The sequence below is a fragment of the Pyxicephalus adspersus genome, chromosome 2 (genome assembly GCF_032062135.1).
Source record: "Pyxicephalus adspersus chromosome 2, UCB_Pads_2.0, whole genome shotgun sequence".
NCBI classification, from domain to species: domain Eukaryota; kingdom Metazoa; phylum Chordata; class Amphibia; order Anura; family Pyxicephalidae; genus Pyxicephalus; species Pyxicephalus adspersus.
In genome coordinates this window covers 11,075,072-11,091,692 of record NC_092859.1, presented here as the reverse complement: position 1 = coordinate 11,091,692, position 16,621 = coordinate 11,075,072, and the positions used below count along the sequence as shown (strand labels likewise).

The following is a 16,621-nucleotide window of genomic DNA, read 5'->3' as shown; positions in this document are numbered from 1 at the left end:
GAAGTTCTGTAAGGACTAGATCCTTGCTCAGGAAGTTCTGTAAGGACTAGATCCTTGCTCAGGAAGTTCTGTAAGGACTAGATCCTTGCACAGGAAGCTCTATGGTGACTTGTTCATGAGAGACAGTGCAGTAGAACAAGATTTTGTTGACATAAGAAGATGTACAAAACCAGATCTAGGCAATAGTAATTTTTAATGACATTCAAGACCACCCACATGACAAACTTTCATCCACTCACCTCGGTGACCACACTAAGCATTCCTTCTATTCTGTCGGCCGTCTTAAACCTCTTTGGGTTGCGCTCTGAAGCAGACAGAACTCTTCGCACAAACTCTTTGTCATGGAGCGCCTCAGCCCAGATGGGACCTCCCACCTGAAAAAAAATGAGGGACAGTCAGTAGGGTGATACATTTACCATGCACATTACAGTCAGGTGATAGATCTACCAACAAATAGCTACTGCTATGACCTGTATGAATGGATATAAACTGGATAGTTTAGGTAGGTCCTTATATTACATAATATTACTAAGCACGGGCAGCAGGGTGGCTCATTGGTTAGCACTCTGGACTTTGCAGCCCTGGGTCCCAGGTTCGAATCTCAGCCAGGACACTCTCTGCATTGGATTTTCCAAATTCTCCCGGTGTCTGCGTGGGTTTCCTCCGGGTACTCCGGTTTCCTCCCACATCCCAAAAACATGCACTGAGGTTATTTGGTTTCTTCCCAAAATCGACCTTAGACTACATTAAAGACATATGACTATGATTGGTAGGGACATTATATTGTGAGCCCCTTTTAGGGACAGTTAGTGACACGACTATGGACTTTGTACAGCGCTGCATAATATGATGGCGCTATATAAATACTGTGTAATTATAATAATACTAAATCTAAAGGAGACTGTACAATAAATTGTAACTTGTATGGTGATCTTTACAAAAAGATTGATATGTGAAGAGAGCAGGTGGACAAAACTGTACCTGATGACGCTGATGGCAAAACTCACAGTTCATTCCCACTGGGGGGCCAGTGCCAGCCGAGTACTTCATGCTGTGAAGAAGAAGTAGTTATGTCTTGTAGGGTTTTATATCTTGCATATGTTTTATTCCCTAGTGGTTGAACTTGATGGACTTATGTCTTTTTTCAACCTAACCTACTATGTAACTATTGAAAGAAATACAACAACCAAAACACAAGAAAATGCTATAAAATACCAGCTTCGGGTGGTGCAGCAGAAGATAAATCGCAGCCCTGTCTCATCTCCAGAGGGTCAAAGCTTTATAAGAAGTTCTGCATAGTGAAGGATGCTGCACCAGGTAAATGGCAGGGATGTGATAGGTATTGGTAAGTTGTCTTCAAGAGGTGTGGGTAACTCTTCCTTTGGGGACACTAGTGTCTCTCTGGAACAGGAAATCTTAGAGAAGACAGACTGCAAAAAAACCTCAGTGGCTCCTGACGCCGCTGGAAATTCAAAATGTCAATGTAAGGCCAAGTTATGACTATATTATGGTTGGAATGTTGTACATGTAACAGTTAAGGATGTGGATAATTCACAAGCCCTTCCCATACATATCCATGTATCTCTAAATATCTATATGTATGAGTGTGTGTGATTGCCATGCATGTGCACAGATGTAATAAGACAATAACTTACTTGTTTCCATGGGCCACAGCTCTACCAAAACGTTGCAGATGGAAAGTTCCACATCCCACACAGTTGTACACCATTGCTTGTTTGCTATGCAGAGATAGGAGGAATTGTATTACATTACACAGGCTATAAAACAAACCATCTCCATCCAGTCGAAAAGTAACATCTGTTATTTTACCTGGCGGACATCTTTACTTTGGCCTGGCCTGTGAAGACTCGAACAAACACACGAATGTAGAAATCAGCAGAGATACTTATCAGAGGAACTATATAACGTTGGTAACAGTTGGAGCGCAAATCCAAGCTGTGCAACAGGATGCGCAGAGCCTGAAGAAGAAGACACAGGGAATCATTAGGGTTTGTTCTTGCTAACATACAATTAAGTGCTTGGATTTCTAACATGTTCACAACACTTTATACAGAGGGCCATGCTTATTTATTAGAAATGGTCAGGATGGGTAAAGCACAGTGATCAGTAAGTTTTGGCGTCATACACAAAACAGATATAAAATGGAAAAGTTATTCCCTTTCACCGGACTTTTCTGTACGTAAAGCAGAACTTTAGACATTGCTTTTTTAATCATAGATCTTATGTAGATGTTGAATTTATCCCATCTTACTTTTTAAAGCTGTACTGACACTCATTCTTCCAACGCAACTCATGGATAAGGTACCCATTGGATGCAGATACTACATGAAAATAAAAATGGCTGTCATTCTGCTTCTCTAGTCAGGTCTCCGGGCCTTGTTAGCTGGGCAGTCCAGCACACTGATCACCATTCCCACGCTCTACCCTTCTGTAAGCACAGTGTTTTCGGTTGATAATACTCTGCAAAGCAACAGAACCCCGCCTGGAGCAGAGTTCTAAATCTCTGTGTTTTTTTGCTTATGGGCAAACAGGATGCTAATATAAAGACAGAATGGGTATTCATACCAGCTGTAGTTAAAGACATTAACACACTGAAAAAAAAAAATGTGATTTACTAAAGATAACTGGATTGATGATTGTAAGCCATTTCAGGGTAAAGGAAGCAAAAGCCTTTTCTCTCAGTTAAACGACACATTACTTACCATCTCATGACAGAACCTGGACTTCAAAGACATGGCTCCATATTTACTGTAACATGTCTCCCCGCTATTGCCCGCTAATACAGCCATATCAGTGCAGGTAACACACAACAGCCCTGCAGGATAAAGAGAGGGTGAGATTCTTGGCTTTACAATAAAGACAGAAGAGAATATCAATAAAATAGAGAGTGGTAACAGATGACCCAACTCTTAACAAAAAGCAGATAACCCTGGTAAATGGTAAAATGAAATATCGAAGATCTGTTACCTACCTCCATCACGGACACTCTGCACTGCTGCATCGAGGAACATGGCCGGACTTCCATAGGGATCCAGATCTATGACGTCAAAGCGATCCCGGATTCCCATTCTATTGTACATCAACAGCCTTAAGATGTGGGAGCAGAGAGTGTTAGATTTCTATAAATGAATCCCTTCCAGAATATCCCTTTACTGTCTTTTTATTCCAGCACCTTTGACTTAACCTGGCAGCCAACAGATTGCATTGCTGTGCCCGTTTGGCCATCTACTGTCCAGGATAGGCAGCAATCATGAATCCATTACCAATACTTTAAGGTGTCACCCCACTGTATTAGTAACAAATGTAAAAGTGAAACGCCCAGAGTCTTTCCCTATGTTACTTTTATGATGAGCTACAAATTTTACTTGTTTGATCATGCTTGCCATGAGGAGTACTTAGGAAGCTTGGTAATTCAACCTTCCAGTGCTAGCCTATCAATGAATTATCCACTGGGTGTGACAATCATAAAATAGTTAATGAAGGAAGCCATTTATAGCCTATTATATTCTCAGGAGGCATTGATATTAGTGAAGCACTTATATCTCCAGTGCCTAGGATGCATGCTTATTAAAACTGGTCCATCCCATAACATTTATAGAATTATTCTTTCATGCAATGCTAACCTGGCATCACTGTAGCTGGCCGTCACCAAATTCTCCACGTCATTGTATTTGATATTTCGCTTGATCAACTCTACAGCACTTGATGAGAAGTCGTTGGCAATGATACTCTGTAGGCCAGGAACTTCCTTGGCAAATCGAACGGAGCGTAAACCTGAGGCTGCCAGGCCCTCCAACACACGAAGTCCTTCCTGGAAGAAAGAATGATCACTCATTAGGGAATAATAGTTATAGAAGAGGAACAAATGTATGGTAGTCTGGGGGTCAGTGGTTATGTGCTGAAGACAGGCATGCAAGATTCTTGTAGTGCCAAGGTATCAGGGCACAGCATAGGATTTTGGATGACAATAAAAGTACTTAAAGCAAACCTTTCAACACTAACTTTTTTTTTTGCTGGTTCCCCAATGAGCCTTAGAAAATTCCTATAGGTCTCTAGCATTCACAGTGGCTCACCAGAAAGAAACCGGCTCCAATACAACCAGCACAGAGAAAACTCCAGGTATGAAGACAGCGCTGGACTTCATAAACTAATAAGCATTTTTTCCTACATAGAGAGTATTTATTTGGCTGAACCTATTTGATAGGAACAGGTAGAAGGTTCTCTTCAAAGACGCACCAAGGGGTTTGACTAAAACACTCACAGGACAGGATTCCCCAACTGTGACAGTGCGACGGTTGGAAGGGGCGGCATTTTCCGGGGAAGGTTTATCTTCATCCTCTGCATTATCAGACAGATTCACAATCACTTTCTTGTTCTCTCTTTCACCTGGTACTATGACTGTAAAGAACAAAAAAAAAAAAAGTCTAAAAATGACATTATGGCAAAAAGTAAATCAATTGTAATATAAAGGAAGACTCACTGTCAATGCCTTTTTCTGCAAGCTGCATACGAGCAAATTCTGTAAGGACAGCACATCTGTTAAAGAAAGTGGAGTCATAATATCAGCATAAATCTTCAACTGACAATATGATGATCTAACACACAATCAGTTCATTGAAGGAGAAGTCACAACAATCCAAAGATCAAGGCTATGTACACACGTGCAATAATTGTTGTTGGAAAGGATCTTTGGCGATCCTTTCCAACGACTAACGACTGCACGATGCATGAACCAATGCTGTACATACAGCACCGTTCTGCTCTATGGAGAGGGGGGAAAACGATGGAGCGACACCCCGCTGTGCTCTCTCCCCCTTAACTTCCATTACGATCGTTCGTCATCCATCGTCTGTGGATCCACCAGGACAGTCATTTGAACGATGGACGAGGAGTGCTGTACACACGCAAGATTCTTGTCCGGTATTGGCCCTGAGACGATTCTATCGGACGAGAACCATTGCACATGTGTACCCAGCCCAAGTAACATCTACAGAAAATTTGCAGCTCAACTTTTTCTGTAAAGTGCTTAACCCAACCTTTTGGTCATCATATTGTTTGAGCCACCCATATATCTTAATAAAGGGTACAAAATGTTTCTGAGAAGTGGTAGGGGTGAGGTCTAAGTTGACTTGTCTAAATTTGAATATAAATGCTAAGTGGTCTAAACTTGAATATAAATGCTTCCTATTTGTTAAATGCTTCCTTTAAATGCTGAGGTTTGTAACAGGAATGAGTGAGTAGAAGCATAAAAGCCCAGACAGAGTAGGAACTTGTTGCTAAGTCCCTACATATTTCTGTTATCTCATTGATGGCCAAGGTATTCTGAGCAGGCAAAGCCCTAACACTTCCTGGCAGCATCACAGCGGCCTCTCTATTCATAAACATTGGTCCATTTTTATTATGGGCTGCAATATTGGCAAAAGGAATATGAATGTGCAGAAGGTAGGAAGGGGAGGGCAGACTTCAGTACCATCATGAAGTTCTCGTGCCTTAAATGATAAAATAATCTCTAGAACCAGCTAAGTACCTTAGGCATGCTACATTTGCCCCCCATAAAGTACACATGACATAAGTAGCCATGTCCCTCTTGTGCTCCCCTTGTTGCTTTTACAGGAGACTATGAACAGGGTTTGTTAATGCTATTCATCAGTGCAATTCGCAAATTCAATATAACATTATTGCTACATTGTATTTCCTCCAGAACATGATAAAGTAAGATAAAGCAGCCCTACAAATAAAGAAATAGTGCAAAACTAGCAGTACATAAAAACTCTTTCTATCCCCCCTTACCCCCCCATAATCTGTACACACATTCAGGTAACTTACGTCAGGTCTCTGTTGAACTCCTGGACAGGGTTGTAGAACACCTGGTTGGCACTGGGATAGATGACACTGGCTTTTCCTTCTGTAATTATGGCTTCTCCTGATACTGCAGGACCCTCCATGCTGAACCTGCAGAAAATCTTTGTCAGTTGTCCTAATCTGGATAACAAAGCCGGATAATGACTAGGGAGGAGCTGAAAATTGGAGCCACGCATCAAAAACACCTGAGAGAGCAAAACAATCAAAGAATCTGAACTGTAGTTTATTGATAATACTAACAGACATAATGCCCTGTAACAGAAGAGTAGACAGTAGGTCTGCATCGTAATGCAAGTGAAGGGGAGAGAGTGCAGATCTGTCATTATCCCACCTCCCCTATAGAGTATCTATGGGGGAGAAGTGCTGTCACCCCAGTCTCCTCTCCTAATATAGACCACAAGCATTTTCACTTCACTTTTTCTCTATTACATGGAGTTGGCTGCTATGTATTATAGGTGGTCTCCGGCTTAAGGACATCCGACATATGGATGACTCCTAGATATAAACGGGGCTTCCCTGCTGCTTGTATATAGGATGGAGGCTTGAAGGGAGGGGCGGTTTGCATAACTTGCAGATAAAATCTTTTGCTAAACCTAGCTGAGGTTGTGGGTGATCTTCGGGGGGTGAGCGCTTTCTGCAGCCTCTTGTGACTCTTTAATGACCAAGACAAACTCTGCAATTGTTTCTTTTTGCATATCAAAGCACAGCTTGCTCCAGAAGTTATTAAATGTCTAGGCTACATAAAGTTTTTTTTTTTTTTTGTGATTAACTCGCAGTGAGGATTTTTTTTAGTAACAGTAACTGACACCACGCTGCCTAATAATATGTTGACACAAACATCTGTCCTAATTGCATTTATTAAAATAATCTACCTGTTCTGACTTACATACAAATTCAACTTAAGAACAAACCTACAGTCCCTATCTCGTATGTAACCCGCGGACTACCTGTATCTCCTTTTTACATTGCACTCATTTTTGGATTCACTTTCTGCCTTAAAAACCTATTTTGTTCCGATTTATAAGTTGAAAAGATCCCTCCCACATCACATGTGGCAGGTGACAAAAAAAAAAAAAAAGATTTAGCATAGTCTTTAGGACCTGCTCTGCATTCCCCAGGATTCTGCTAAAAGGAGGATACCGCACCCCTCACCTAGGCACTGTATGATAAAGCTGCAGATCGGAACATTTATTACCTTTTTATTACATTTTTTTAAAAAAAAACTTTTAATCTACTTTTCCAAGGAGGGATCTAAATATATTTAACTGCCCTTGCATTTTTTGCAAAATCTTCTTTGTTAAAATGTGATCGGATTACACATGGAAGTAAGGACCACTGGCTGCAATTGATTGATAAGAAGTGGTGGGGCTTGTGTGGTCACAAAAGATACCCCAGGGTATCCGTAATGCTGTTTTGAATGGATTGATAGGTAGGGAGCTTTAAGCATCTAGTGTTTAGAATTAGGAATGTTTAGAGGTGATCACGTGCAGAATATTTGATAACTTTATATTTAGATCCTAATTTTAAAAAAAAGTCAGCAATTAAACTTTTCATCTTCTATCCCAATCACTCATGAATTTAACCCTATTCACTCATTAAATTTCCCATTACAAATATCCATAAAAATGCATTTAGTTATTTCTCTTACACACCTAACTTCCTGATTTATACCTTACACTGCTCTCTGTTTACCCAACACTCCACCATCCCCATTGAATGCTACAATAACAATACAGGCACGCTGTGCAGCTTCGTCTCTCCTCGTACTATATACCCGGACAACTCATTACCAGCACTCACCTCCTTCGAGAACTCCTCAGTTTTTCATTTCAGCATGTTCACAAGGGCGCCGCCATCTTTGCACACGCAGACAGGAAGCGGCGAGGCTCAAAAGGTCTAGAAGAACGCAAGATATAACAGCAAGGGTTTGCTTGCCCCCTGCCGGTTATATGCTGGAAGTGCGGCTCTGCAACAGCTGCTCTATTCTAATTCATGAGTATGTTATTTTGTCTCTGGCTGTGCATTATTTCTATAATAATTTTATTGAATTTCATTGTTATCTAAAAATGTATTTAAACATTTGGGAGCCATCCCATATTTAATTAAAATAATGACATTTAGATTCTATAGGCCAAATAGTCTCTGTTAAAGCAAACCTATTATTATTATTAGTATTATTATTATTATTTAACTGGATTTTTATAGCACCAACATATTACGCAGCGCTGTACAATAAATAGGGGTTGCAAATGACAGACAGTGACACAGGAAGAGGAGAGAACCCTGCACATGCCATGATTATGGAACACCAACCACTGCCCCAATGATGCTTGCCAAACAGATCAGGTTTTAATTGTACCGAAAGACTGACTCACTGACTTCCTACTTTACGTGGAGTCAGTCCCAGCCCAGAATTGGGAAACAAGCGCTATTACTATTATTAAACAGGATTTATATAGCACCAACATATTACGAAGCGCTGTACATTAAATAGGGGTTGCAAATGACAGACACATACAGACAGTGACACAGGAGGAGAGGACCTTGCCCCAAAGAGCTTACAATCTACAAGTATATTTGCCTATATGTAGATTATCCAGTCCCCATCTTTCTTAGCTACTTTTGTTGATGAATGGCCTTGTTCTTCCCCTTTATCACCCTACACATCTTACTGGCATTTCTTCTTGGATCCAGAGAAAACCTTTTTCACTGCAATAGTTAGGAAATATAACAAGTTTTCCCTTTTGGTTGTGTCGGTCCTCTCCTGGCTTAATTCCAAATTTCCCAAATCCAACCCAAGACCCAGGTACAACCCAAGAAATTCTCAACGATTTGGATTCTTTATGATTATGTTCCATATAATGGATCTGTCTCATGAAGTATGATTTCATCAGTTCTGAAGAGAGTAAAAACTACCTAGAATATTATGACTCTATTGAGAAGTGAGGAGATCATTCCTCAGTTCCGTGATATCTTGGGAAGACCATTATAAAGAATCCAAATCCTTGAGTATTTCTCGACTTGTCCCCTAGTTGGGTCCTAGGAAAGAATGCAGTTATACAGACCTCTCCCTGGGATATACCCACAACCCAGTTTGGCGTTATTCCTTGATGTGTCCTCCTTGGTGACCTCATCCTTGTGAGAGACTCAAGAAAGGTATTACATCACGTTGTCCTATGTCCAAAAAAACTTTCTCCTTCCTATATGTAAATGGCTGGAATATTGACCTTCAATGTCCACTAAATCCTGGGAGGATGTAGTGCAATCTTGGTTCATTGATGTAATTAGTATTGCTCATTGGATACAAAGTATTGGATCAATTTTAATAATCTTGGAAACAATACATTGTATGGGGCTTACTGCAGATCCATCATGTCCTATATTAGCTTTTTTAATCCCTTCTAACATGGGGGAACCCTTGGAATAACTTTCAGGTCTTCAGGGAACATCTGCTATAATCACTACAGAACACAGTAGATTGGTGGTCAGTAGGAAGAATATCTCTTACATTGCTGGCCAGTGGGAAAAATGTTAGCCAAAAAGTTAATTGGTGTTACCTAAACTGAGCTGGGAGGCACAAGATACTCAAGGAACCCCCCAGCAACCTCTGGAGGAACCCTGGTTAAGAAACACTGGTAATAGATGGTTCAATTTGATGGCTACTTTTAGCATGTATTGTGGACTTTCCATCACTTTGTTTTGGGCATTCCTTCCTGAACTTTCCTTCCCCCATGTCTTCAGAGGTTTGCCTCTTGGACATTATTGGCTCCAATGTTCCTACGACACATAATAGGATAAAGTTTTGTGCTATCTGTTCTGAGCTTGGTGGTGCATTCTGTGAACCTTTCTAGACTAAATCAAGTCTTAGATGTGATAATTATTCTCCAACCCTCGTGTAAAATAGTTTTGTACAGATAGTGCTAATCTCATAGAGTTCACCAAGATTTGGCAACTTTGGTTAAACCCCTATGGATATGCCACCTTTCCAGGCACTTTGCTTGGTTCCTTCTGGGTTTATCTATTCATAAAACTCAACTAAATAATAAAAAGTAGTCTTGACTCCTAATTTTTGACCCTCAAAGTAATGTGACCAGCCTGTAGTACTCCTGTTACACCGGCAGGTTTGAATACCCAGAGAAGACCAATGTCCTCAGTGGTAAGTACGGGGGTATTAGGTAAACTGGAAAGAAAGAACTGCAGAATCTCTTAGATTGTAAGCTCTTCAGAGCAGGGCCCTCTCCTCCTCCTGTGTCACTGTCTGTATTTGTCTGTCATTTGCATCCCCTATTTAATGTACAGCGCTGCGTATTATGTTGGCGCTATATAAATACTGTTTAATAATACTAATAACGGAGAGGAATGAAGTGGGGTTAGCGGGTCAGACAGATATGAATGCTTTGGCTGTGAAATTCCAATTTCTTTCTTCAGGATTGATAATGCTACAAAGAGTGGTAATGATTGGTAATGATGTTATGATATCAGTGCCACTTTCTGCATCATTGTAATGAATCTGGGGTTTTGACAACCACCCAGGAGAGGTATATGAGACTCTCTGGGGTTCACCGACAGTGTGGTAATTGACAATGGACCTTGGCATCAATCAACAATGAAAAGGATAACTGCTGGGTCTACAAGTAGAAAGATTGCAGGGTCAGTTATATTTTTGTACATTGAAAAAAGTAGACAATTTGGTGGACATTTGATTTAGATCTATAACATCTGAAATATTTTTTAAAGACTTTTTTTGCAAGATTTTTTATTTCATCCAATCCCTTATGCCGTACTGACACAAAAACAAAACTTACCATATTAAAACATTTAAAGGTTAATTTGACAATATGAAAAAAATGTGATGAACAAAGTTGAAGATTCACATTCAGCCTTCCATACGAACACATAACGTCTCTCAGAATCCATGCTGCTGTTCTGTTCAATCACGAAAGTAAAGGCCAGACCCTGTGTAATCTCTGAGACCCCTCTAACCCCTCTGACCCTGAGTCATACCAATGGGTCAAATGGGCACAGTACAGGTTTGTTTTATAATATGATTTAAAATATATGACCACAATGACCAGGAGGACTGATTTGGTCATTACTTGGTCTGTAGATTATTGGGCAGTCTCAATGGTGTAAAAAAAGGCATGCACTACATATCACAAGGAGTGATATAGACAATAAATGCTGAACCCAAAGTAAGAAGCATTCACCTCTCAACCATGGAAAATTGCAGGTTCCACAGGTCTCGGCTTTTCTGAGAGATCTTTAGAGACTCACCTTATTCTGAAAATGCTAGTTTTTTAGTCATTACTCTGACCCAGTGGCTTTAACACTAAGTGAAAGTACAGCACAGTAGAAGTTAGCACTCTGGCCAGGACACTATCTGCATGGAGTTTGTATGTTCTCCCAGCGTTTGCATGGAGTTCCTTTCACATTCCAAAAACCATGCAGTTAGGTTAATTGGCTTCCCCTCAAAATTGATCTTAGACTGTATTGAAGACACATGATCGAGGTGGATAAACAGTATTTATATAGCACCAACATATTACGGAGTGCTGTACAAAAAATAATAAATAGGGGTTGCAAATGACAGACAGATACAGACAGCGACACAGGAGGAGGAGAGGACCCTGCCCCGAAGAGCTATTACTACTTCATATTCCAACAAGAATTCTCATATTCAGTGTATATCCAATCACTGTAACATGTTTACTTGGAATACAGCTGTACCATCAGATGTTTATGTTACACTTTCGTGTGTTACAAAGTCTTGATTTCAGCTCTAGCAGTCTGTGTTTTGAGTCCAGGGGGATCACATTTTCAAAGAAGTGGACTTTCCTTAATATACTGTGATTGAGGTGGGGTACCAAGTATATCTAAAGCCAAACAATGTTTTTCCGTTTTGAAAGGGAAGGTTTAACAGCCCTTTAGTTTTTCTTTTTTGCATGCCATTGGGGAAATTGTTGTCATACATAGGACAGAAAGGGGGGAGGTATGAAAAAATCCCTTCTCAGACAGATGTCATGGGAGGAAGTGTTGCCAGTGGATTATTTCTGTATTTCTGTTTGAGTGTTGTAAATGAGAATTATCTCCCCAAACTGAAGGGAAATTCCCTAAATTCCCTTTTTTTTACAGAAACAAAGATGTATCTATCTATCTATCTTGTATCTATCTATCTATCTATCCCATATCTATCTATCTTTTATTTATCATCTATCTATTCATCTATCTATCTATCTATCTATCTATCTATCTATCTATCTATCTATCTATCTACACATATATAAAACACATACAGAAGTGCTAACACATCTCTTGGCTCAGATACATTTTAAAAGCTACAAATCTGGTTTATTATACACAAACCTATAAAGTTTGGGTCTGTACACAATGGTTGACTTATTCATCAGTGTAAAGTCTATTAATGTAGCATTCATAAGGAATTCATTTTTTGGAAGTCAAAGTAATACAGCGATTGGTTCCTCTGGTTTTTAGACTTCGCATCTCTCCCTTTAATAAAGACAGGTGGACTTGTGATGGGAACATGCTACGGTGATTATTGCAAAGCAGAATCCTATATAAATCCATCATCAACCCAAGCAGTGAAACCACCGACATGTGAAGTTATATCATTGATGATTTGGTTACAATGGCCCCTGTCACAGGGTGTTGACATTCACACAAGATTCTTTTTAAAGCTCACAAGCAGAAGCAGAATATTTCCAGGGGTTCTTCATTTTAGACTTAATCCTAATCCTAATCTTTCCAGGAATCTCATCCCAGTGTTCTTGACAATGTGGCTGCCTACAAGGTGCTATGCTGTACCTGCGGCATGACTGTACCTGTATAGTTCATGCCTACGGGGAAAAAATATATTCTCTTGTGTATTCAGGTGCTAAATGTACAGTTCAAAATATGAGTGGCTCCCTTAAATGATATTATTACTGGTATCCAAAATACACACAAAGATTTTGTGACATTATGTATTCTATAAAAGAGTCGCCATCTATAGACAGCATGGTGGCTCAGTGGTTAGCCCTCTGGCCTTTGCATGGTGATTGTAGGTTCTCCCTGTGTCTGCAGGTTTCATCCCAAAAACATGCAGTTAGGTTAATTGGCTTCCCCCTAAAAATTGACCTTAGACTGTATTCAAGACATATGACTATGGTAGGGACATTAGATTGTGAGCTCCTTTGAGGGACGCACTGCGTAATATGTTGTCGCTATATAAATAGTGTGGTATAGTATTAATCTATTGCTCTATAGTGAAGGTATGGAAATCCACCACAGTAGATCTAACATAATTTAAACTATATGGTGGATATAATGGATTTAGTTTGTGAGAATTGTTAATAAAACAACATCTTTGTAATGGCTGACAGCAATGGATAGAGTACAAAGTTTAGCCATCAACATGACTTTTCTTTGTCAACTTTTTTCCAAGTTCCTTGCCTATTTTTTCAGTTATTGTGTAACTTCTGTAGCACATAGAATTGCTGGAACAATTGGCTTGTGTGTCCTCTAAATGTTGATGAAGACAATGGTACTGTTGTGATCGGGGAGGGGAGAAGGCGACACTGTTTTACTGTGTTCATGCGAATCTATTGTGCATATGATGATTTTTTTTTTAAACTTGATAAAATCAACTCAGAGATCGTTTTCCTGTGTTTAAATACCATTCATTGGGAAATGTATTACAAGTAAAACTTAAGATCTGTGTTTAACATCCTAAAACTGGAGCGGAAGGTTGGTTTAAAAGCTTCAACAAAGCTTGCTAAAAGCTTTGTGATTTCTTAATGTACATGCTGCCCTGGACAAGGCCTATGAAGGGATAAGTGTATACCGCTAAGAGCTTCTTACATACATATGAATTATGGGAAATAAATGTAGAAACTGCAGGAGATAAGTGGGAAAGCCTGCTATGCAGCTGGGGGTACCTGGTAAACACCTGCATGAATAAAAGAAACCGAAGATATATTGATTTGTTCCAGAACACATGCCCTACTTTCACACAATAAGTCTTTAGAAATATGTAATACATGCATTATTCACAGGTTGTTCTGCTGGTTCTGCAGCACTTGTGGTAACAAGGAAATCTGGATCGCTGCACTCTCCTTTATTGATCTTGGCTGTGTTGTGCGGAAGGAAAACAAAGCTTGGTTTCCTCAAGGGGAAAGTGGCACAGCTTGAAGGAGCTAAACCGTTAGAGGGGTCATAAGTGACTTTTTTATTATTAATAAACAATATTTATATAGCAAAAACAAATTACGCAGTGCTGTACATTAAAAAAGGGTTGCAAATGACAGACAGATACAGACAGTGACACAGACACTTAAGTGATACATACCTGTAAATATTTATCTGCCAATACAAACATATAGCTTATTAGGAATGACAGAAATAATATTGGTGTGAATGTGCAGCTAAAATAAATTACCATTTTGTAAAAAATAAAATCTAATGTTGAATTTGGTTATATTTTGTCTTCTCTGGTTCCTTTTCATTAAGATGGGAATCATTATTTTTATAATTGTGTTTATGGTATTTTAAATGCTCTCTTGCTTCTGTGATTCTCTATGCAGCTAGATCCTATTAATATGATTATAATATTTATGGAAACATCAGAGCACCCTGAATCAGAACTCATCCCAAGAACTTTGAGTCCTGAGGCAAGCAGTATTGGCTATTACTAAATGTTGTGCAAATATCCAAATGCCTTATTGAGTGGATGTCAGTCTGCAGGAGTAGCTGTTAGATTGTATTTACAGAGCACTCTAGATAACACTCACATATGATGCTGAGACTTCATGATTGAAATAAATAAAATCCAGTGAATGAAAGGAGTGGACCAGGGACAGTTTGGTTGGGCAGGGAGGGACTAGATGATGCTGGATATCCTCCAGACGGGAAATGCAGTGGTGTCAATTGGTTTGCTGCAGCTTTTATTGCACAGTGATTTACACTCCTGTAAAACTGTGCAAAAGTGAAAGAAAGGCTGGGGTTCTACTTTATTATAATACACTGGGCCTGATTTATGTAAGCTCTCCAAGGCTGGAGAACATACACGTTCAACAGTAGAGCTGGAAGATCCAACGAACCTAGAATGGATTCCTTAAAATAATTTACTTTTTGCTAGCAAATATTTTGAATCCTGGACCAGATTCATTCCAGGTTTGTTGGATCACCCAGCTTCACTGACAAAGTGTATCCTCTCCAGCCTTGGAAAGCTTTCATAAATCAGACCGAATGATGCAATGCAACGTATTGGTTTTCATCCTTTAGTCTGCTTTTATATAAAAATAAATAAATTTGCTTAAAATTGTGGCAGTCATAAGCGATTGACTGTAGACATTTATGATGAACAGCAGTTACTGCAGTGCACACCACAAGTCCACAAATGAGCAAACTAGACATACACATGACTTTTTTTTCTGTGGATGGAGGATGAGAATTTTTTTTTATATTTTGCTTTCCTAATTCCCCTTCACCCCCATCAACTAAAGAAATTATTAAACAAAACCTGTTGGTATTACATTCCTTTTCTTTGGACCCATCATTAGGTCTTGGTGCTACTCTATGCAATGCAGACAACTATGGTTGCTGCAAGGGGCCAGCAAGGTACTGTCCATAGCTTTCTGAAAACAGGAAGCTTTGGTAACATCCACATATATTGCTGAGTCTCTATAATTAAAAGGATTGAAATCCAATGAATGAAAATGCTGGGCCAAGGACAGTCAAGCTTTGGATGAAAAGACTAGATGATGATGGATGTTATTCTGATGATTTTCTGTAGCCTCTGAAGTACACTGTGAGATGCTCGTGGCTCAGAAGTTAGCACTCCGACCTTTGCAGTGCTGGATCCCAGGTTCGTATCTCAGCCAGGACCCTATCTGCATGGAGTTTGCAGGTTCTCCCCGTGTTAGCATGGGTTTACTACAGGTACTCAGGGTTCCTCCTACATTCCAAAATCATGTGGTGACATTAATTGGCTTCTCCCCAAAATTGACCTTAGATTGTAATAATGACATATGACAGGGACATTAGATTGTGAGCTCCTTTGAGGGACAGTTAGTGACACGACTATGGACTATGTACAGTGCTGTGTAATATGATGGTGCTGTATTATAATAATAGTGCTCAGAGTAAGCAATTTATTTGCAAGAGACTGAACAACTGTGGAAGGCTGGGGGTCAGCTCTAACTGTCTTTAGAACAAAATGGCTGTAAATGATGCCATTTGGTGGTGATCATCTATTTTAGTTGCCCTTATGCTGATTTAGTGGCATGATAACTTCCAGGCTCCTGGATCCTAAAGTAGAATTAAACTCGTTGTTGGGTAGTGAGCTTCTGCCATAAACAGCAAGTATGCACAGCATCGCACATACTTATATATACATACCCTGTGCAAACATCCTGCAACAATGACAGGTGCAGGAGCTGTCATTGCTGCATGCATGGAAGGCGCCATCCTTACTGCTGGCTAATTCTCACTGTTTGGGTGAAGCATGCGGAAGAGTTATTATTATTATTAACAACAGTATTTATATAGCACCAACATATCACGCAGCGCTGTATATTAAATAGGGGTTGTAAAAGACAAACAGATACAGACAGTGACACAGAAGAAGGAGAGGACCCTGCCCCGAAGAGCTAACAATCTAGGAGGTGGGGGAAGTAACAATAACACAATTGGAGGGGAGATATGTAGTGGTGGGAAGTGAGGAGACAGAAGACTGGTTTGA

At 39.8% G+C, this 16,621-nt stretch overlaps 1 protein-coding gene across 2 annotated transcripts in view; it reads right to left on the bottom strand.

The window, feature by feature from the left end:
- Nucleotides 1-7,752, bottom strand: part of TRMT1 (tRNA methyltransferase 1) — a 13,603-nt gene extending 5,851 nt beyond the window's left edge. The window contains exons 1-11 of one of the 2 annotated variants that reach the window (XM_072399473.1): nt 7,684-7,752; nt 5,848-6,068; nt 4,502-4,557; nt 4,283-4,419; nt 3,645-3,832; nt 2,993-3,108; nt 2,724-2,836; nt 1,831-1,979; nt 1,656-1,739; nt 982-1,051; nt 240-374 (exon numbers count right to left, since the gene is read on the bottom strand). In XM_072399473.1, the coding sequence (XP_072255574.1) occupies nt 240-374; nt 982-1,051; nt 1,656-1,739; nt 1,831-1,979; nt 2,724-2,836; nt 2,993-3,108; nt 3,645-3,832; nt 4,283-4,419; nt 4,502-4,557; nt 5,848-6,059 (1,260 nt within the window). In that variant the 5' untranslated portion in view covers nt 6,060-6,068; nt 7,684-7,752. The remainder of the gene's footprint in view (nt 1-239; nt 375-981; nt 1,052-1,655; nt 1,740-1,830; nt 1,980-2,723; nt 2,837-2,992; nt 3,109-3,644; nt 3,833-4,282; nt 4,420-4,501; nt 4,558-5,847; nt 6,069-7,683) is intronic. The other variant, XM_072399474.1, reaches the window with a different exon arrangement.
- Nucleotides 7,753-16,621: the final 8,869 nt, after the last annotated feature.